The 21,505-nt window shown below is 39.4% G+C and overlaps 1 protein-coding gene across 1 annotated transcript in view; it reads left to right on the forward strand.

The window, feature by feature from the left end:
• The window catches only part of TGFBR3 (transforming growth factor beta receptor 3), a 109,269-nt gene extending 88,757 nt beyond the window's left edge, over positions 1–20,512 (forward strand). The window contains exons 12-17 of the mRNA XM_071564987.1: positions 201–368; positions 3,046–3,345; positions 4,174–4,291; positions 8,238–8,273; positions 10,257–10,364; positions 16,514–20,512. Of these exons, the coding sequence (XP_071421088.1) occupies positions 201–368; positions 3,046–3,345; positions 4,174–4,291; positions 8,238–8,273; positions 10,257–10,364; positions 16,514–16,632 (849 nt within the window). The 3' untranslated portion in view covers positions 16,633–20,512. The remainder of the gene's footprint in view (positions 1–200; positions 369–3,045; positions 3,346–4,173; positions 4,292–8,237; positions 8,274–10,256; positions 10,365–16,513) is intronic.
• Positions 20,513–21,505: the final 993 nt, after the last annotated feature.

Here is a 21,505-nt window from a genome sequence, read left to right on the forward strand (position 1 = left end):
CATTCCACATAAATTATATTAATTGTGTAGAAATTCATTTGTCTTTTAGCACATTTCTTGTCATTGCTGTTTCTTGTGTCCCTGCTGACGATTTACACTAAGTAGATGGAATGTGGGTGGGCCTGTATTGTACCCACCAAATTTGTCCTTAGCCAGCTACTATCCTGACTCAGAGTGTTACTGTATTTATTTCATTTCAGTTTAATTGCACACTGCACCAGCCAGAGGATGAGAGAGGCATGTTCTGGCCTCCTGAACCACACATCACCAATGTGACCTTCAACATGGAGCTGTTTAAAACAGATTTGTTCCTTACTCCCTCCCAAGGACTCTTCTCTGTTGCTGAGAATGGGCCAATATATGTAGAGGTAACAAACTGAAAAAGGCTTTCAAACTAACAGAAGCACTTTGCAAGGCCATGCAGCTGAGCCACATCTCTTCTTGTCATTTTAAGGGTTTTGAGCAGTTGGTTTAGGCAGACAGGTACGTATTATGGTGGCTGCAGAGAACAGAAACTGGGGTAAGAAGTAGGACAATATTTTGGTAAAACCGAAAAAATATGTGCAAAAGGGATGAATTTTACTTACAAGGTAAATTAGTGATTCATGGCAAATCTGCTTTTCTGTGCACTTGAAGGTGTCTCTGGGCTCTTGCTCTGAACTGCCATGTCCCAGTGTAGACTTCAGGGTTCATTTTATTTGGTAATATTTCTGAACCCCCCCTTGACATGCAAAAAATGATTGCAACTATGTGTCTTTCATATGCTGGCGTTCTCAGGTTGCACCCTTAATACAGATTCTAGTCCCTCTCCAATCTGCTTAAAAACATCAGCTGCAATCCTTTTGAATGCTACCATACAAGAGATCTACCAGATTTAGATAAGTAAGACTAAAGTAAATTCAACAGCCAAGTACCCTTGTCTTCGGGTGTGTTTTGCATATGATAATATTTCTATGTGTTGCTGAGTTGCTTATGAAATCTGGGGAATTTCAAACCAATACAGTCAGTATTTCCAAATTTAGCCATGTGAACAGAATTTTGGATTTTTCAAATAATGGTGGACAGTAATAAATACAACTTTGGCAATGAGCAAGTATCTGCAGTTCATAGATGAGTAGATTACAAGGTGCGAGCAAGGGCTTATAAGATCAGTGTTAACAGTATATTGACTGAAGTAGTTCTGTGCCATGTTTCTCCTGCCCAAGGTAGTTCCTCTTTGTCAGCCCATATTGCACATGATAAGCACAGTGGCACATCTGACATTGGTGCAGTTTTCTTCATGATTTCAGTGTGTTGTATTTCTTACTTGTTCTCTACCCAGTGAGAAGAACTTAAGACAGTTGAACCAAAATGAAAATACGTCACACTCAGTTATGAATATGTTTATAAAAGACACTTCTTTTTTTTTTTTGTCTGGCTAAAACTGCTTCCTTCAGTGATCTGAGATGAATCCTCCTGGCTTAAAGCCCTCTGGATTTGTCTGGTTCTGGAGCTCTTTATTCAGACAGATGTTCTGATTTCTTCATCACCTGTCCTGGCAGAAGTATTTTGTTCCTGTTTTTCCTTCTTGCATGTTGAAAAACACACCAGTCTTGAACTTCTGTGACTCCGTTTTTTTAGCTGACAAAGATCATTTTTTTTTTTCCATTTTGTTTCTATTTTGCATTTGTTATTAACAAATATATTTGAGGAGTTGATAAATAGGTCATAATCAGTAAGAACTCTCTATCTCCCTTTTTCTTGTGTGCTAATAATTTTTTGTGTGTGTTTGAATCTTTTGTGGGCTTTTTTTTCTTTCTTCTCTGCTGTCATTTTCTCACCTTCCTCCTATAGTTCTTTTCCTTGCTTGAGATACCATTCATCCTTTTATTTAATGAACTGTAGTATGCCTGTCCTCCTTCCCATAATCTTTGTTTTTAAGTAGTTTGCACCATCAGCTTGTTTCCTGTCACTATTTGTGGCTGACTTTCGTTTATCCATCTTTATTTCTGTTCTTTTCAGATGGTCTTTCTTGCTTAGATGCTTCAGCACATCCCTTCATCTCTAGTTTCATTGCTGCTCACATGGGGGAGAGAAAAAATGAGAAATGTCTTTATTCACTGCAAAGCTCAGAGCATTAAAAAATTGCTGCATAAACCACAAAGTCTGGCAGGCTCTTCCTTAAAAATCCTTGAGGCACATATGGATTAAGTACACAGATAAGGCACATTTCTTCTGAAAAAGAAAATTATTTCTTGTGGAACTGTTTCATTGGGCAGTGTTAATGGGTAGATACAATGCTTCTGTTGTTTATTAAGAGCTACATGCCTCATTTGTTAAAAATTCCATTTATTTTTTTCTTCTAATTATTCTGTAGCATTTGTCTGCATTCCAGTCCAGCTAAGCAACATCAGGGCCTCAGAAGTTTGCATCCTCAATTATTTTTCATAAAAGAATATGAATTTCAAACTTACAATAAACTAAAAGGATCCTTTCACAAGAAATTGTGGCTTTTTAGGAGGCTCCCTCACACCACCACCCACCCCCCCGCTCCCCCCCCATCCCGGCCCAGGAATGCCACCCACACATCAGCCCATGACCTCCTCTCTGCATTTGCATTCCTGTCATGGCTGGGAGTGGGGTCTCTATTGTGCCTGTTGCTTTTGTATTTTTCCTTTTTCATTATAGTTTCAAACAGATACAAAGACATGGAATTAGTGGTTGACTTCTGTCCAGCTCTGTGATAGCCCCTGTGTGTGAGGGAAGCAGAGCCATTTCAGGCAATTGCAGTCATTACCTGTGTGCCTCATCTGGGCTGGGTTTTTCACCTGCTTTCAGAAAGAGAAGGGATTGCTGTATTTCTGATGGGTTATGCTATTAAACAGCTGCTGATTTTGAAACTACAGGTTTTCTGTCTCTCAATTTACTCTTAACATTTAGCCATCAAAATAGTTCCGATTGGAAATGGCACTGGAAAACTGCTTTAAAAATTGTTGAAAATATTAATGAAATATGAACTAAAAATGTCATTTCTGAGATCTTACCACCTCTTTCTTTTTAATGCAGGTGTCTGTGACTAAAGCTGACAGGTCCTTGGGCTTTGCCATTCAAACATGCTTTGTTTCCCCATTTTCGAATCCAGATAGAATGTCTGACTATACCATTATAGAAAACATTTGTCCTAAAGATGAATCTGTTAAATTCTACACTATTGAGAAGTTGAACTTTCCAATACCACATGCACAGAAAGACAAAAAAAGATTTAGCTTTGTGTTTAAACCAATGTTCAACATCTCACTGCTCTTTCTTCACTGCGAGTTGACTTTGTGTACAAATAAAGACAAAGATACTCAAGGACTGCCAAAGGTCAGTAATTTATTAAAGTCAAAACTTATTATTTAGATGAAAATAAGGTATTTTTCTGATCTGACCTCTGAAGTGGATAAATGGTTTTCTGCGGAATTCATGTAATGAACATGATATCTCTAGTCTCAGTATTTTAGTAGAGAAGAGGTATTATAGTATGCATTTTGATTACATAATTCAGAGTTTCTGTTTAAATTTCATAATGTGGTTACAAATAGAAACTTAATTTTTGTTACCCAGCTGGTTCAGGTTGATCTTTGCTATCCATATCACATCCATAGCCAAAGCACAAACAATGTTAGTTTTAATTTTCAGACATATGTAATATCAGATAATATTGTAATTTCATTGCTACAAAAGAGAATTGCCAAATTTTGCTTTATAACTAATAGAATTGTCTGTAAATTAGTTGTTAAAGATTGTGTTCCAAGAATTCGGAATTTATTTTTGATTTGGGGCTTATGCACATTCCACTTAAAATGTATTTTTTAAAGATGATTTGTCATTGTTTATCAACATATGTTGGTGGTGACAGTTTTGGCTCCCAGATTTCTTTTTAAAAAATTATTCTAAAATAAAATAATTACTACCATGTAAGTGTAATAGTAACAATCTCATAAAGGTTAAGGAATCCTTAACAAAGGCAAAGGTTTCATCCTGAAACACAGCTAAGAATTAGCTTTGCCAGTATGTTACATGAGGTCTGTTTGGAGGTTCTCTCAGGTAACTCATATAGGATAAAGCTGGTTATGAGGTGGTGGTGCAAATGGGACAGCTGTTGTGGCAGGCAGTGGCTGAGGCCTCACACACTGTGCCTTCCACCCGCAGTGCGTTCCTCCTGATGAAGCTTGCACCTCTCTCAATGTGGATATGATCTTGGCCATGATGCACAACAAGAAAACTTTCACCAAGCCTCTTGTAATAACACATGAAGGAAAACAAGAAGGTATGAGAATGAGCTTGAACTGTTTAATAAACCTATGTATATTATATTGTGTAACATACAGCTGCCTGAAATGAGGAAGTATTGTGTAATCTTGTGGTGATACTGTGTCTGTCAGAGGCTACTTGCTTAGTCATTTCTCTGGCAGCAGTCACCATGGCAGTTCATTGCTGTTTTCCAACTGTATGGATCTCTGGACATGTGGTTTTGCCAGGCATAGGGAAGGGAATGCTGTACTGCAAAATATTATGGGGTTTGGAACTATGAATGTAGCAGGAATACTTGCAGCAACTTCTTCGTGCCCAGAGATCAAAGTAACTGCTCTACTCCCTGCTTTGACATGTATTTATTGTGCTTGTAAATATAAATTTAGGAATAGTAGCAGTGGAATTACAAAGTATTGAGGATGCTAAAGCCTAATTAGTTTGTAAAGCAAAGAGGTGGCCACTGGAGACTCATCAGACAGTTAAACTACTAAGAGCAAAAGATGATATGCACAAAAGTGGGACTTGCTTGATCATGTAATCTTTATTGAAAGAAAATGAGTGTGGTTAGTAACTGGTTGAAGGATTTGCAGAACTGAAGTGCATTATGAACATGATGAGACTATATTATAGTTTAAGAATATACCCTGTGAGTGATAAGAAGTTTTCACAGTTTCATTTAATTTTAAAGTTTTTCCTAGAAGGTCACTCTGACAACAGGATCAGTCATGTTTTGATGAATACATAGGAGGAAATGTTTGTACACTAGGTCTTCTTTTTGCATTACTGCGGTAATTTAATATGAAACTTAAGTGGCTTCACATTCACATTGAAGTATTCCAATAGTGTTCAAAGGCTGTTTGACCTTTGGAATGCTTTTTGGAGAGCAAGAGGATGGGGATCAGAATCTCTGTTGTACAGGGCATGCTTTTTAGTCATCCAGCAATTTAAAGTACCATACAGCATTGCTAGGGGACATAAGCAACAACTGTTTCTAACTCTGCAAGACAGCTTATATTTAATTTTGGGGGTTTTTTTTACAAATTTGTTAATACAGATCAAATCCAGTATGAATTAAAGGCAAGTATTTGATCTGTCACAGTGCTATAATTAAAACTGTGCTTTGGGCCTGATTCTGTGTTTTCTTTTTGCTCAACTCATTTTATCTCGGTGGGTTTTCAATTGGGAATGAACCGCAACTGAAATTCAGCTTTCAATAAACAGACTCATGCTCTAAGCTCCCTTGCCCTTGTGATGTGTGGAGCATTGTGCACAGCTCCCATCCACTCAGAATGTTCTCTTTGTCAGAGGTACAAAGTCTTAGTGTGCAAAGACGATCTAAATTTATAAAGATTAATTACAAGACAACAGTGTGATAGAGTATTTTGTTGCATTGTGGGTGATTTACTCTAATTGTGGGATATTTGATGGAAATCTCCCCAGCATATCGCAGCTTTAAGACATAATACAGAGTGGCATATTAACAACGTAGCTTTGTTGGTGTGCAGTTGTTCTACAGTTAATCAAGAAACCCCTTTCTTAAAGCCAAATGCCATCGTTGGCCAATACGTGAACTTAAGATTCTGAGAAGAAATTGTATCATGTTACTGAACAGGAGAATTTACCTCTCAGAGCCATTCTCCATTTTCTTTGGTGGAGACAGACCAGCTTTCATTGTTACCAACTGCACTGTGTGAGGGGCTGCCCTTTGATCTGCTCAGCAGCCACATGTGAAAGTCACACGCTTGACGTTTCAAAAGTCAGAACTGGTTGTTGCAAAGGTGTCTTTTTTTGCTTCAGACAGAAGTTTATTGCTGTCATTGACTATTAGAAATCACAACAGTATATCCAAATGGGAATAACTCTTCCTTCCCTCCTAATTTTGTTACTTATTTACCAGCTGATTGGTTATATTACTGCACCAGATCCCAGTGGAAGTGTCTAAAACCTAACTCCATGCCATGTTCTTTCCCTTTGCATTCCTGCATTTCACACACATGCTCTCCCCCTCTTCAAGAAAAGAATATGGATGGCCATTTAAATGACAGGAAATAGATGTTCTTCTGTCGAAATAATCTACCACTGTCATTGTTCACATTTTTGTAGATAAGCATTTCTGCTGCAAAAGGAGACAGGTCATGGAAAGGAGGTCAGGTGGGCAACTAACAAGTGCCTCTGTCCTACAAAAGTATAGAAAATTACAATAATTCTAAAGGCTGGGTACTCTTTTTTCTAAATTAGATGTTTTTCATGTACCTCAAGGGTTCTCACTGCTATTGTTGCTCTGAGCATACCAAAATAAAGTACATGTAAGAACTGGATGATTGGAGAGAATTGATAATGGGCTACACAGCTTATCATTAGCAGATTTTCTATTCTCTGTAGAGAAGCCAGTGATAGGAAGAGCAGGAAAATTCATTTCCCCCTCAGATCAAAGGGAATTCTTTTGGCACTTGGGATATGCTAGTGGAGTGCTTGGACAATCTTATAGTGCCCTTACCCATGTTTGTACTTGTCATTGCTCCTTGGTTTCAGTCCAGCCCTCCTCACAAATCTTACATTCAGTTATACTGTTGCTGTTACATTTGTTTGATGATTTTCCAGCTTATTTGTGCATGCACACCCACACAACCCTCTATGTTCTCACCTGTTTCCTACTACTGTTCCATCTCTTTCCTGTCATCTGCCAAGAGTGATCTGCAAGACACTCATGTGTTAGAACGAGACAATAATGCAGTTTAAGAATGAAATGGTTTTTTAGATTTTGTAGGCACGTGTCTCATATCTCAGAACCTAATGGTCTCATAGATAATGCTGGAAGTTTAGTGCTGCCATTTCGGTTTTTGAAGTTAGAAGCATAGTCTTGGTTTAAGAACACTTTGAGTAAATAAATGTATTTATTTTCAGGAGTTTTTGAGCTGCTATGTTTGCATGGCAATTAAACTTTTTCAATTGCTAGAGATACAAAAACAAGAATTGAGTCAAATCCTTTTACATCTGTTGCACTGAACACAGTCAGATATGCTGGAATTTAAATGAGATCCCTGAGTTACTGGGCAATCCAGAATCAAACTGCAGCTAACCAAATAGCTCCTTGGGTCTGAAGCCAGAATCTTTAGCTCTTCTGTTTGAGGTGGCATTCTTGGAGAAAGATAAGAGAAGCTAGTGAAGCAAAAGAAGGGAAAATTCTTAATTTTTTAAACCTTTGTTTACTTGTCTCTTTCTGTTACATGCTGATAACGGTGATGATATTTGATGTTCTTGCCAAGAATAATAGCTTTGATACAATAGCTATGATCTTCTATTTCTTATATATAATGAAAAAACCAAACTAAAAAACCCACACAACTTCCAAGTCAGAATGCCAAGTAGGACTCAGGAAAATGTGTACATCAATACATATTCCTGCAATTTGGACAAAGCAGTGTGTGTTGTGCCATAAAATCACTATTTAGAGGTGATAGGCAGTGTTTGATCTTTGTGTGTGTGTGTGTGTGTGTGTGTGTGTGTGTGTGTGTGTGTGTGTGTGTGTGTGTGTGTGTGTGTGATTTAGGCTCCTGGTGTCTCAGGTTTGGGATTAGTGAGAAGTCACATGAATGTAATCACCTTAAAACAGCCCTCATAGTCTCTGCTCTGTAAGAGCTCCACATAACCAGAGTTACTGTGGGTCACACCCGATGACATCTGAGTTGGGAAAGGCTGCAGTGTATTTGCCAACAAAGTATGTGATGCATGAGTGATACTGTAGATAGGGTCCCTTGAGGAATAATTAGTATAGAAATAGAATTTTTCTGAGATGAGTGAGATTATTGAATTTGGGGTGGTTTTCTTGAAGCTCCTGGTTTGTAAAAATTTCAATAGATGTCTTTGTCAGATCAGAACCTGCATAGTTTGTAGGCTGTACGTGGAACTTGAGCTGATTAATGTTTTGTGACACTTTTTTTTGTTGTTTTGTTTTAAATTAGATCCTTCCATTCCAAAGCCAAATGTGAGACAGCCACGTAAGTAACTCTTAAACCAATCTCTTTTAAGCTTTAAATATTAGAAAGCATTAGATAAGAAAATGATCTTTAAGCTTTATGAGAGTGTACATGTGTAATTCTGAGAACTCAGTTGCTGATTAAGAGGTTCCCATCAGCATTTAGAGAGAAATTCTGTGACTTTTAATGTGTGTGATAATCAAATTTGGGAAAACTTCATTGAGATTCTCAGCCTTAGCAAGTTCATTTGCTGCTACATGTGCATTATTTTTTGCTTCTCTGATAAGGCCACTGCTTCCCAATACCAGTGTTTGAGCAGCAAAGATCCTACAGTACTTCTGTGTCCTACCTATGCCTTATTCCAAGCCTCACTGTTATCCTGTGCTGCAGCTGGCCACATTCCCAGTTACTCTGGCACTCATGCTTAACATGCTGTAGATGAGATCACTGACTTGATACGGATTCACTTCTTTGGTTTTTCTGGTGTAGGGAATTAATCAGGGTCTGTTAATGACCCAGAAAAGGAGCAGCACTGGAAGGCTGTAATAAACAGGAAGGTGCAGATGAGTTGCAGCCAAAAGCGAGAATGAATGGAGAAAAGGGAATTTAGAAGAGGAAGGGCAAAGAAGGTTTTTTCCTCTGTTCCTGTCCCTATGTCTTCAAGACTAAATTTGCCCAAAATAGTAAGGGCAGTGAGAAATTATGCTTCTGACACTTCTCCATGGGACTTTCTTCTCTCCACTAAGTTTCTTCCTAAGAGGAAAGGATGCTGGCTGGTGCCTGATGGAAAAAACAGTTCTGTTTAGGAGAGTCTTTTCTGTTTCCGTTTTGAATGACTGGAAGTAGCCAAAGGAACCAGAAGTAGTCTCATGGAAGAAATGAGAGAAAAACCTTCTAGATCATTATCTGTCAGGTGTTGCATATGCAAACTGGGTCGCAGGTACGCAGAAATGGGGCCTGAAGGTCCTTGCCAACAGGAACTGCTGGAGAAGACATTTATCAGAAGGGGATAGGAGGTGTCCTTAGGGATGTCTGCTGGGTGCAAAGTTGTCTAAGGTCAGGGTGTTGGTTGTGTTCTGAGAAGTGGCATTTCCACTGAAGAATACTACTGAGATTGTCAGCTCATTTCTTTGCCAGAGTAGTCAGTAGAATTCACTGTCCTAAGCCATTTTGTGCACTAGGAGACATTAAAAATAGTAAAACTAGGAATCAGTTTTGTAAGAAGAAATATCCCTAATGACTGCTGAAAGACTGCTTATAGTTTTTTGAAGTATTTCTAATTAGCAAAAAGTAAAACACAGAAGCTGAAATCTTTTCTATGTGGATGGTCAGCATTAGGGGGCAATACATCAAGGAACCAGATGCTGTTACCTTTGCACTGGTCCTACAAAAGAACCTTTCCCCTAGAAAGTGATTTGCATGTGTTTGTGTGTTTCTATTTTTGTGTTCTGGAATTAATTTCAGTTATTGAAAGCATTGCCAAATGTGAAAAACAATTGCTTCTATTTATGTTTTCACTGACTTTTTGCTGGCATCTCTTCCCTTTTAATAGCAGTTCCGTTCTCCACCTAGATTTCAGGCTGAACTTGAGATGTAGGGCAAAGTTTGCTTGAATGATAGGCCATTTAAATGAAAAGCATCTTCTGCCAAAAATATCAGCCTTTTTAAAACACACTTTTAAGATAAATAAATATTTAATTGAAAGTAAGTTGTTAACAGCCAACTGAAAATGCTTAATTTTTGCAATGTTTTCCAAATTTGGGTGTGTTGAGCTGGGGTTTTGCTTTGTGATGTGGAATAATTGGTTGAACTGAAGCCACTCTTCTGAAAGCTTTGCTTTTATTTCCTTGATGCAGAATTTACTAGTTTGTTCCTTAAAATGGTGCTTTAATTAACTATGGATTTTTAAAAAACTCTTCCTATAGAATGTAAGGGTTTATTTTTGTAGAAAGGTACCTGCTACTGAAAATAAGAAGTCCTTGTGTTGTGTGTGTTTCCCTTTAGCCGTGCTCTATGGCCTGGACACGCTGACGGTGGTGGGCATTGCCTTTGCAGCCTTTGTCATTGGGGCCCTGCTGACAGGCGCGCTCTGGTTCATCTACTCTCGCACAGGTGGGTTCGGGGCTCTTGTGGAGCTCAGTCCATGTCATGCAGCAGGAAGCGTGGTGTGGGCTTAACTCTTGCAAGGTGGGAGGGAAGGGGAGAGGAGCCAGCAATGGCTGTCCTGGGCTTCTTTTCCTTGCCCTCTCTCCTTACTAGGAGCTTTCCAGCAGCTCCTCCCATAAGCCTGTGTTGTGTATCAGCCAACTGATACCTGCCCTTCCCTAAAGGGAGGTGTTATGCATTATAATGTAAAATTTGCTGAAATAATTTTAAACACAAATCCTGAAAACTCACCTGGGACATGATCAAAGCCGAGTGTTTCTGGCTTATGCATTATCATTGGTAGTATCTCTGTATTTGAAATTTACTTAACATTTTGGTTAATGGATCCTGTTTTGTTTCCATATTGCTTTTTAAATTTTTTTTGCAGGTACTTCATTAGGCTTATATGTACAAGGAGTGGGCCAAATGGTTAAAAAATGCTTTATTTATAAAGACATATTCTGAATATAACTAAACTTGAAAATTTTTCTTGGGCCTTGATTGCATGAAATTTTTGCCACAATTATTTACTCTTCTCTCCATTCTTCAATTACCTTAAGTTGGTAGAAGTTGTGTGTAATCTAACTTAATGTGCCCGACTAAATAACCAGGAATGTGTCTAAATTGATGCAGCTCTATGCATAGATAATTTTCCAGTATCTCCTTATTATTTTTTCCCATACTAAACTAAGTTAGCAAAACTAGAGCACTGTATTGGAAGAAGAGGGAGTTTTAGGAGCTTTCTCTTGCATGTTGTCTGCAAGGTAGTACAGCCAAAAACTGGACGCTGCTGGCACTTGGATTCCCACTATGTGGCCTTGGCTGCTTGTGGATTATGGGATATCACAGGATCCCAGAGCATGCTCGGCTCCCATCTACTTCCACATTAACCTCTCAAGACCCTACCAACAATTCTGGGAGGTGGGGAGAATGAGAGGTCAATTACTGTTCAAGAGCACTGTTCAAGAGCTACTTGAACAGTGAAATTTGCCTGTAGCCCACTACAGGATATATTTTTTTGTCATCTAAAGCCTCATGGAAGCTCTTCAGGAGTGAGAATCTGACCCTGTTGGGTCAGAGCTCCTGTAAATATTATGACCAAGGAGCTTATGTTAATTTGGGAAAAAAGGCTGTGGGGTTTTTTTCCAGTTGGCAGTACAACAATTTTGTATAAGCAGTTTAATACTTTTCAATGCATCAGCTGTGTATGAAACTTGTTTGGAATTGAGGCAAATGTGGAAAATTTAAAGCTGGTGATAATATATATAAATTGTATAAAATTGTGTCTCATAGACTACTGAAACCTTGTGGAAGAAAAGTAAGTGCAATTTCAGTGAGTAAATGTCTAAGTTAAGAATGGAATTTCTATATAGGTAACATTTATTAACAAAAAAAAAACTTGAAACAACTGTTAGTATATTTGGTCCTGCATTGGTGCAAGTTCAGTCTCTGTTCACATACAAAACCATCTATAGACACACGTTGTGTGTCTGTAGTCAAGGAACTCTGGGTATCCAACCTGATAAATCCTTCAGCTGCAATAGAACTTGGATCAATTCCATTAAATGAATTAAACTAGCAAAATACATCAGTTATAGTCACTGTATACAAGTAGTGGAGAGGGCAGCTGCTCTGGCTTTGTATTTGAGAGATGAAAATAAGTGGAGGAAAAGGACAGACAAAAAGTAATAAATGAAAATAAAGGAAAGGGACACTGTAACTCATCAGATTAGAGGATCATAGAAATTATAAAAATTATCCAGGAAGTTATCTGGTTCAGATTTTCAAAGGACTGTGAAAGTGAACCTATGTTCCTGTGCATGTAATTTTTCTGTGCATAGTATCTTGTATCCACAAAGCACAACTTGCAGCAGAGTGCAGCCAAGGCTCTGGCAAGGACAGCCTCTTAGAGGACAACTGCTGTGGCAGACAAGATAATCCAGCTGCAGTGGAAACATTTTAGAGCTGGCTGCAGACATTTATTAACATAAGGAGGGGGGAAAAATACAATCTAAATTTGATCTACAGAATGCCTGTCTTTTGCCACTAGAGAATTTATACATTGCTGAATCTTGTTCTGAAATCTCATCTTTTGTTGCAAGCAGTACTGGGTTTCTAACACAAGATTTAGACCAAAGGTTGGAAAATATGAGTTCATTCTAAAACTGTATTTTGCTGATCCTCAGAGCACAGATAAAAGCTACTGGTGGTAGAATGGCAACTTGGGATGTGTGAAGCGAGATACTTTTGTTGCTGTGGTGCTGTATGCAATGCAGCAAGAGGCCACCTTTTTGCCAGTAGTAAGGAGATTTACCAAAACACTTTTATCAGTATATCTCTGCTGGTAACAGTGTGTTACATGAATGAGCTCTTTTGTTCTCTTAATAGACCATTGACATTAAAACCTCAAACAAGTAATAGCAGAAAGGAAATACAAAATAGGTAGAATTTCATCTCCAGGTATTGAACAAGAATTGTTGTGTGGAATTTTTCATGTAGCGCTTTTGCTGAGTTCGGTCACGAAAAATTTCTGCTAAAGCATCAAAATTGTGCTTTGGAGTACTCCAGATTCTCTGAAGCAATTCACTTGTGGGGTACAGATGTTCTAATATACATGGGTAGTAAGAAAAGAGAGAGGGGAAGCTAAAATTAGTGCAGCAGAGGAGGAATTTTAGCCCACTTTGCTGCAAAAAGACTGTACTTTTGATCCTTTCTCTAGTCAGTTAAAGGATGTGAAAGGTGTTGATCCTGCCTGGAGAAGACCCAAGGACAAAGGGAAGTAGCAGGAATTTGTCATAATTAAGGCTATTTACCTGGGGGTCTTATGAAGAAGCAAAAATTTTGCAGTGTGCATGGATGCAGAAACCCTTCAAAATTTAACTGTGTAATATCTCTCTTAATAGGGATAATTGAGTATGTTTAGGAAGGTACAGGCGTAAGTCTGACTAGTTAACAAGACTGTTAAACCTTGGGAACTGCGTTAGAAACATCTGTCCCCACATTCTCTTCGGAAGCGCGTTTTCCTCCTTCAGGCAGTGTTGCAAGTTAAGAGGATAAAGTGTTCCAAAATCCAAGAAGTTAAAAGCGTACCTCCTCCCCCACTTCTCCCTTTTTTTTTATGGGCTCTGATTTAAAGTAAACAGACATAGCAACCAATTATATTTGGCAAATGGAGATAGAAAAGCAAACATTCAGACTTCCTGGACAGGGAGTACAACTGGCAGCTTTCCTAAGTGTGAATAATAAAGTGCATGTTGTTGCATTCAGATGGGTAAAAGCTTGTTTACTGTCAATAGATGAAACATGTCCATTCTGAGCAGTTCTAGTTTGGTAACATGAGATACATGAAGCTGTTTACATGAAAAAGACAGATGGAGAATGCCTCTTTGGTGTTAGTTTACATTTCTTTACATCCTTTTCTTGAATATTCTTTTTAAAAAAGCTTTGCTACAGATTAGCTAGGTGTTGAGGAAATAAAATACAGGAGAAATCAGCCAGTCCATATGTAGTTGTTGGGCTGTGTTCATAACATCACTGTGATTTAGATTTTTTTGTTCCTTGAGGACATAGAGAATTTGTTATGGTTCAACGAGTGATTGTCATATATCAGAGCTGCTGATTTTGCTCTAGAAATGCGGTGCTGCAGGGACCATTGAGTTACAGTGGAAGGAAGGAGTCTTCCAACCCAAACAGAAGGGAAGGTGCCTCCCAGGACACTTTCCAGAGGAGCCAGGAGGGGAGAGCGAGTCATTGGGCTTGTGCAGGGACTCCAGCACTGCGATTTTGCTTTGCCGTAAAATCAAAACAACGTGTGTTTAGCTTATAAATGAATTTATATTCATACGGATTGCTGAGGCTGACCAAGGCTGTGTAACCATGTGGTTTGTAAAACGGGTGACAGCAGAGCTGTGGGGAGGGAGGCGGGGACGGGGGGCCCTGCCGGGGGAGCGCAGGGGGAGCGCCGCGTTCGCCCTTCTCTGCACCACCTGAGCAGCTTCTGCGCTGGGGTTGGGGGTCTGCTGCCTCCCCTCACTGCTTTCTGATGCTTGTGTACCCTTGTTTTCTTTTAATGAAAGGGAGTTTGCTTATCACTGCCATATAAATACATCCTGTAGTACAAAAGGAAGGAAGACTTGTACACAAACAGCTGCAGAATGGAGCAAGTCGCGAGGGGAAGAAACATCCAAACAAGGCTTATGAAAGCCTTTACAGCATGATGACACAGACTTTGATTTTATACAGTTTATTCTGATGCATTGCAACACCATTTCCAAAGCAAGTTAGAGCTGAAACTTGATTTATTTGCAGATGACTGGGGGTAGATTCTGACCTGCTGCCTATGAGCAGAAATTTACTGCTCATGGACGAGCTATGTAGTTATTTATTACACTGGGAAAAAAACCCTCAAACTCTGCTCACAGGAGTAAATGCTAGACTGAATGCTGAATTTAAAAGCAAGATCCTCACCCTCTTTTTAGAAGTTTCATTGGTCTCCTGGGTGATGTGGTTTAGTAGTTTGTTGTTTTTTTCTGTCCTGTCCCATCCCATCCCTTCTTTCCTCCTCATTCCTAAACCAGTGGGGTGTAAGGCAAGAGCTGTGCATTCTGGGGCCTTATGTGCACTTCAGCTCTGGCTTGAGCTAGCAGCAAACCTGCTGGTTTCCATTACACAAAGCACGTGCAACCTCTGCTGTGAGAAATTCTCAGACCTCCCTTGTTTGTAGCAGACCTCAGAATTCTGAGCAGCCTGCAGGAGGACATTTTGTGGCCTGAGCCACAAAGCGTTAAAGGCACACTTCCTTCGCAGCCGCATTCCAAGGAGCTTGGGCTCTGGCAGCTGGGCAGCAGCACACAGGGCATGGGGATGTGCCAGAGCCGCTCCTGCGGGAGGAAACTGCCTCGTCCCTGCACGGGAACCCTCTGGATGCAGGCTCTGCCTCTGGCCTTCAGCCTGTCACTGAAGCAGTCACTCTTCAGCAGAATGGATCTCTAACAAATCCTGAACATGGAAATAAAACTGGACTCTGCAAACCTGACCCATCAGGGTTTGGATAACACAGAATTATGTGAAGCAGGAAAGCTGCGTCACTATAAACTCATGAAGCAGGTTCACATCCTGAGAGATGAGCTCAAGGGAGGGGGCAGCTGCAGTGCACATTATATAAACTTAAGTCTTGCCATGTGTTTTGAAGAGACTATTTTGTAATATTGCTAAGGTTACAGATTTGAGCACTGTAACCTAAAAAATGCCCAGTTATGGTTTCCTGTGTGACCTCATTATGATCTTTTGAGCACTGACATAATGGAACAATTTTTAATTTTAAGCTTAGTTGAGAGCTGGATTTTTCACACAGAATCCCAGCCACAGGTGCAAAAGGAAATCAGACAGAAATCTAGGTTTTACCATGGGCCATAAATCTGGCTTTAAGTTCTAGCACTTGATTTGGCAATCTAAATACTGAAGAGCTTTTAATTTATTGTCAGTAAACAATTAAAAAGAAATGGTGAGACATGTTCTCATTACAGATTGTAAGTGCTGCACATGCTGTAATAGCTGTAGGGGAACTTCCTGCATGTTACATTAGGAGTAAATCAAGTTTTAAGGATAGCCTGTTGTTTTTCTACATGAAGAAAACTGGCCATGTCTTAGGTTGTGGTATCTAGCTGATTGAAGAACATTGTCTTCCGCTCCACTTTTAGTAAATGTGCTGCTCTATAAACTGGCATTGAAACTAAAGCCTGCATTTCATTGGCCTTTTTCCTGGAGACAGCAAAGCTGAAGTGGTCTGAGTTGTGCAAGGGGAACCTTTTGAGTGACAGCTGACAATAGAAGGTAGACAGTGTCTATTTTGGCAGTTTCCATCAGCTGCTTTTAAAATACTCAAGGAAACAGCAATGTTGTTTTCCTGAGGTGCTTAGCAATGTTAAGATGTCAAAGTCTAGTAATGTTTTCAGCAATACTCTGTTTAAGGTCTCTCCCCCAGTGTATTAATTGCATGGAAATACAGAGCACTAGAAGAGGACAACTGGGAAGGAATGGATTACTGTTTCCTATGGCAATTAATGTTTTCAGTTTCCCTTCTCCTGACCCCACTTTCTCTCTTTCTTTTCCCTCAGGGGAAACAGCAGGAAGACAGCAGGTGCCTACGTCCCTGCCAGCCTCTGAGAACAGCAGTGCCGCTCACAGCATTGGCAGCACGCAGAGCACCCCCTGCTCCAGCAGCAGTGCCACCTAACCCAGGAGGACACGGCTGAGGAGCAGCATGGGAGCACACAGGTTCCAAGGACTGTGTGTGGACATCAGCTTTTTAAAGTTAAAAGGGTTGCTTTGGTTGCTTCTAAAAAAAATGAGGCGGGATTTTTCTACAGGGAAAAAAAAATTATTTTCTTTTGGGAAAGCCACTCTGTGTGTGTGTGTGTGTGTATGATTACACAATGCATGAGTGAACACAGCCGGTTGGATCTTGTTAGCATGTTATGCTACATGTGACAAAGCTACTAACTGTACAGTACTGCAACCTGTTCTAGGGGGTCTGTGGACCCCTCAATGTGAAATCTGTGCCAGTTTGGAAATATGCTGCTTGTCTATACAGTTTTTCTTTCCCTGAACCTACTTATTGACACAAAGTATTCATTAAGGGAATTCATAGAATCATAGAATGGTTTGGGTTGGAAGGGACCTTAAAGACTATCTAGCTCCAAACCCCCTGCTGTGGGCAGGGACACCTTCCACTAGACCAAGTTGCTCGAGCCCTGTCCAATGTGGCTTTGAGCACTTCCAGAGATGGGGCATCCATAACTTCTCTGGGCAGCCTGTGCAGTGCCTTACCTACCCCCACAGTAAAGAGTTTTTTCATAATAATATCCAATATAAACCTGCTCTCTTTGAGTTTAAAGTCATTATCCCTTGCCCTGTCACTACACAAGATAAGCAGAACAAAGATGATTTTGTTTCCAGGGATTTCTGTTTATCTAAGCAAGAAAGACTCAAGGTCAGATCTCTTTGGTTAATAACATTTTATTATTTCAGCTACATTTAGCCCTTTTGAGTAATCTTTATTTTGTTCAGCTTACAGCTACAGCATCTCATTTGCTTTCCTATTGTGTTTGTAACTTCAAGCTTGTTCCAGGTATTTTTGTTGTAATATGCATTGACTTGCTAATTGGAAAAGAGCACACTAACATTCCATCTCTTGTTTTTTGGGCCAAAGCTCTTTAATAAGAGATTTTTTTAATCTACTATACCAAATACAGACACACACAAACATTAAGACAAAGAATGGTCTTGTGCACTAACATAGGTGTGTGTGTATCTTTAATGACAATGTCTTTATGCAAATAGATGTGTACCTAGGTATACAGAGCCTGACTTACCACTTTAACAATTGGAAATTAACTAAGTGTCCCTTCCACACAAAATGCAGAATGTTTATATATATATATATATAAATAAAAAATGTCTCTTCAGTTTATAGAAGATAGAGGAGATAAAGAAGCTGATTTGGTTCTAATCCTTTAGCTAGCCCTATGAAATAAGAGATGGGTTTGAGGGAACAAAAAATATACAGTAGAGCCTGTTGTCTGTGCAGAATACTGCTATCAAAGTGAAGCTATTTTCTGAAGATAGTTGTACAGTTGTTTGTATCAAACTGTTGTTCGACCATTCAATTGGATAGTCCCAAAGTAGTATTGGAGTATGGAAATGGCAGAAAGGTACTAATTGTCACAATATTTTTTAGTGTCATTGCCTTATCTTGGCCTTTAAATTGATGCCAAATGAAAAAAAGACACTTTTAATGTATAATAGTTTGACTGTTAGTTGCCACTTTGTAATGTGTTCTACTGATTCCTCTCCTTTGAGGAAAAAAGAGCACTTTTTCCTCTAAAAATGAGATAAATATTTTTAGTGAAAGTTACCTGTGTTCTGCAAGAGAGGAAGGAAATTGATTACACTCAAGTGATTGTCTGCTCTGAAGTCTGAGCTGCAGATTTCTTGTTGATTTTACACTTGTGCCTTGCGCATGGCAGGATGGTCAAAGTGCAAGATCTGCAAGAGATGCAAGTGGATCAGGCAGAGAGCATTGCTCACTTTAAAGCAAATCTGTAACCAATCCTGCAAGCACTTACGTGTATGAGTAACTACACGCCTCGTCCTTGCTGATAGAAGCACATGCTCGACTCAGCACACCACAGCTGGTCCCAGTGTACGTGCAGGTAGTTGGTGCACAGAGTGACATGTGCAGAAATGCTTTGTGTTAGCAGGGCAGTGAGTGGTCCTGGCAGCAGGGATGGGGTGTCACGTTAGCGTAGCTGTCCCGTGCGTAAGGGCGTGCAGGATTGGCTCTGTTGCGAGGTGGGGGGATGAATGTGCTACCTGTGTGGCTGAAAAGAAAGCGCTTTGCCTAACCTTCAGCAGAATGTATTGTATAAGCATATTCTATGTGTAAAGTCTTTAAAGATGTCTTCAAAGAAGACTAGTCTTTAAGTTCAATCATAGCTATATTTTACTACATTAAATTTCTGTATAAAGATATATTTAAATGTTTTAGATAAATGTAAGTTACTCTATATGAAATGTTTAATTTCAATTACTGTGAAATTTACATATTTTGTAAATTCTTTTCCCTGTTTTAACCCTTTTCTTCCTCAGATATTTTAATAAGTGGTTTCTGATAGGAAGTATTAGATTTGGTTGTTGGAATGGACAGGTTGAAAACTTCTGTGTAAAATAGATAATTGTATATTTTTGAGAGAAACATGCTGCATTATCAATCTTTCAAATCAAAAATTTACTGTAATTTTAAATTAATTTACAGATTTATATTTACCATTTCATAAACCAAAAATATATAAAGGTCAAAGATTTGATTTGTTGACTTGTATATGAAATACAGTTTAAATTAACTGAACTTGGTGACCTCAGCTATTTAATTCAGAAATTTTAATCCACTTGAATTAATTGTCTATTGGAGGTTACCAGAATGACATATAATTACTTAGCAGATGGATCAGCCATTTCTGCTTCAATAGAGAGAGCCAAACCTGGGCATTGCCAGTTAATAGGTTTATTACAAAAATGTATAGTACTTTTCAGCAGCTGTTAAGCTGCCCTCAGTTCAGAGTACTGATACATCTATAAGCTCTATTTTTATAGCAGCCATTCGTCTCTGCTGCGAGTTTGTGTGTGGTGTGGCAAAGCTCCCGACTGCAGAACCACCAAGCTACTGATTCCCACCTCTGTCCAAGGTGGTGTCTCCCTGCAGCCTCCCTGGGCACGTCCCGTAGGGTGTGCAGGCCAGTGAGATGCTGCTGTCCCAGAGGAGGATGGGAAAGCAGAGGTTTCGGAGCATGGAGTCAGGGACTCATTTCAGCATGGTGGAATCAACTGCAAAGGAACTTCTTATGTAAGAATGGGAGGATTTGGCTTAAAAAGGGACACCTTCTGCCTTTAAAAGCTATTAGTAATGTACTTAAACTCCAAAGTAAGACTGCTTCTTCTGTCATGTTTTGTCTATTCACTAACTTTAACGTTTTACAGCATTTGGTTTTGGACATTACTATATTCATGTCTCAAGAGGTCAGATCTTTCTGTGTTAGGCTATTTTTGTAGCATTTTCCATGTGGAAATGGATTGTGCAAAATGTCTGTAGATGCTGATGATTGTAACCTTCTCCCTGCCCTTTTCTAACCCTTTCTGTCCTGTATGTTCTTTCTGTTTTGTATATCTACCTCATGCTTCACAAGAAGACTGTACTGTTGGTTGTACTGACAGCTCCTCGTATGAGGTGACTGTTCTGCCCTGTTTGTCATTTGTAGGGATGTTCATGGTGTTATCAGATCTTTGTTGCCATGTTCCTACCAGTTCCAAACACAATATTCTCCCCTTTAAATAAATAAGTATATTTCTTGAAGATGCAAATACCAGATGCCTTTTAAATCCAAGAATGGGAGAAATTTACTTGCTAATACCTGTGGCCAGTCTGAACACCCCATTTGTCTTTCATATTACCTTCAGTATTTCAGAGACTTGTGGAAATGCATAGTTGTACAGTTTTGATAACCACAGTGTCATGTCATCTCAGTCTCTTGTGCATAATAAAGTATATATCAATTTATTAATAACTGGTGCCGTGATTCATTTATTTAAAGTTGTGCAGAGCCAACAGCAGTAGATCAAGTTTTGTCTCACTGCCCTGTCCTCATATCCCATAAACTTCAGTGGGAATTGTGTGTATTAAATGCAGGTTTTGATTTTGTGTGTCCTCCCTGGTTTTCATCTTTTTTTATCCATTGGCTTTGGTTGACTTCTCAGTATCATGGCTTCTTGCAGAAACCAGTAAATATATTTAGTTAAATGCTGCTGGTTTGCACTCTAATTTGAAGTCCAGAGCTCTGATCCTGTGAGCATTTAGTTGTTACATGTGAAGGCACAACCTCAGTTCAGTCCTGCACAGAGCCTGGCTTGGGCACAGTCAAGCCCAAGGGTCTGTAGCAGCAGAGCCCCTGAGGGTTGTTGTGCCCTTGACTGCAGGTGCACTGGAGGCGCATGAGTAGGACTGTGTTTCCATTACTGAGGGTCTGCCTGTGCTAGAGCAGATAGTTGGCTGCATATCAGCAGGACAAGGATTTGGGTGTTTACTATCCTGCCTATCTATTGCTTTGCTTCCTGTATTTCATGTGCAAAATATTCTTTACATGCTCTCAAGGGGAGCCAACCTCAGTGGTATTTCCCTGGGTTATTCAAAGGTTGTGGTTATTGACTCACAAAAGAGAGTTCCTGAAGAAGAGAATCTCAAATGTTTAATAATCACTCTTAAAAACCACAATTCCTTCAGTACAGAAAAGGCTATTAATTATAAGCAGTTATAAACTACATGTTGCCTATGATTTACAATTCACAGCGGTGCAAGAGATTATTGCATCATAGCAACCATATTTCAGTTTCTGCATTAAGACAATTTGGTTTTCCTGTGGAAATGAGTTCCATATGACTGACTCTTATCCTAAAGGTGCCATAGCTGCTGTTCACCTTTGCCTTTAAGACAGAAACATGGTGTGAAAGCATGATCAGTGTCTCATATGAGGAATTAATTTTAAAATGCAATTATT

Source organism: Pithys albifrons, chromosome 10 (assembly GCF_047495875.1).
Source record: "Pithys albifrons albifrons isolate INPA30051 chromosome 10, PitAlb_v1, whole genome shotgun sequence".
Lineage (NCBI taxonomy): Eukaryota > Metazoa > Chordata > Aves > Passeriformes > Thamnophilidae > Pithys > Pithys albifrons.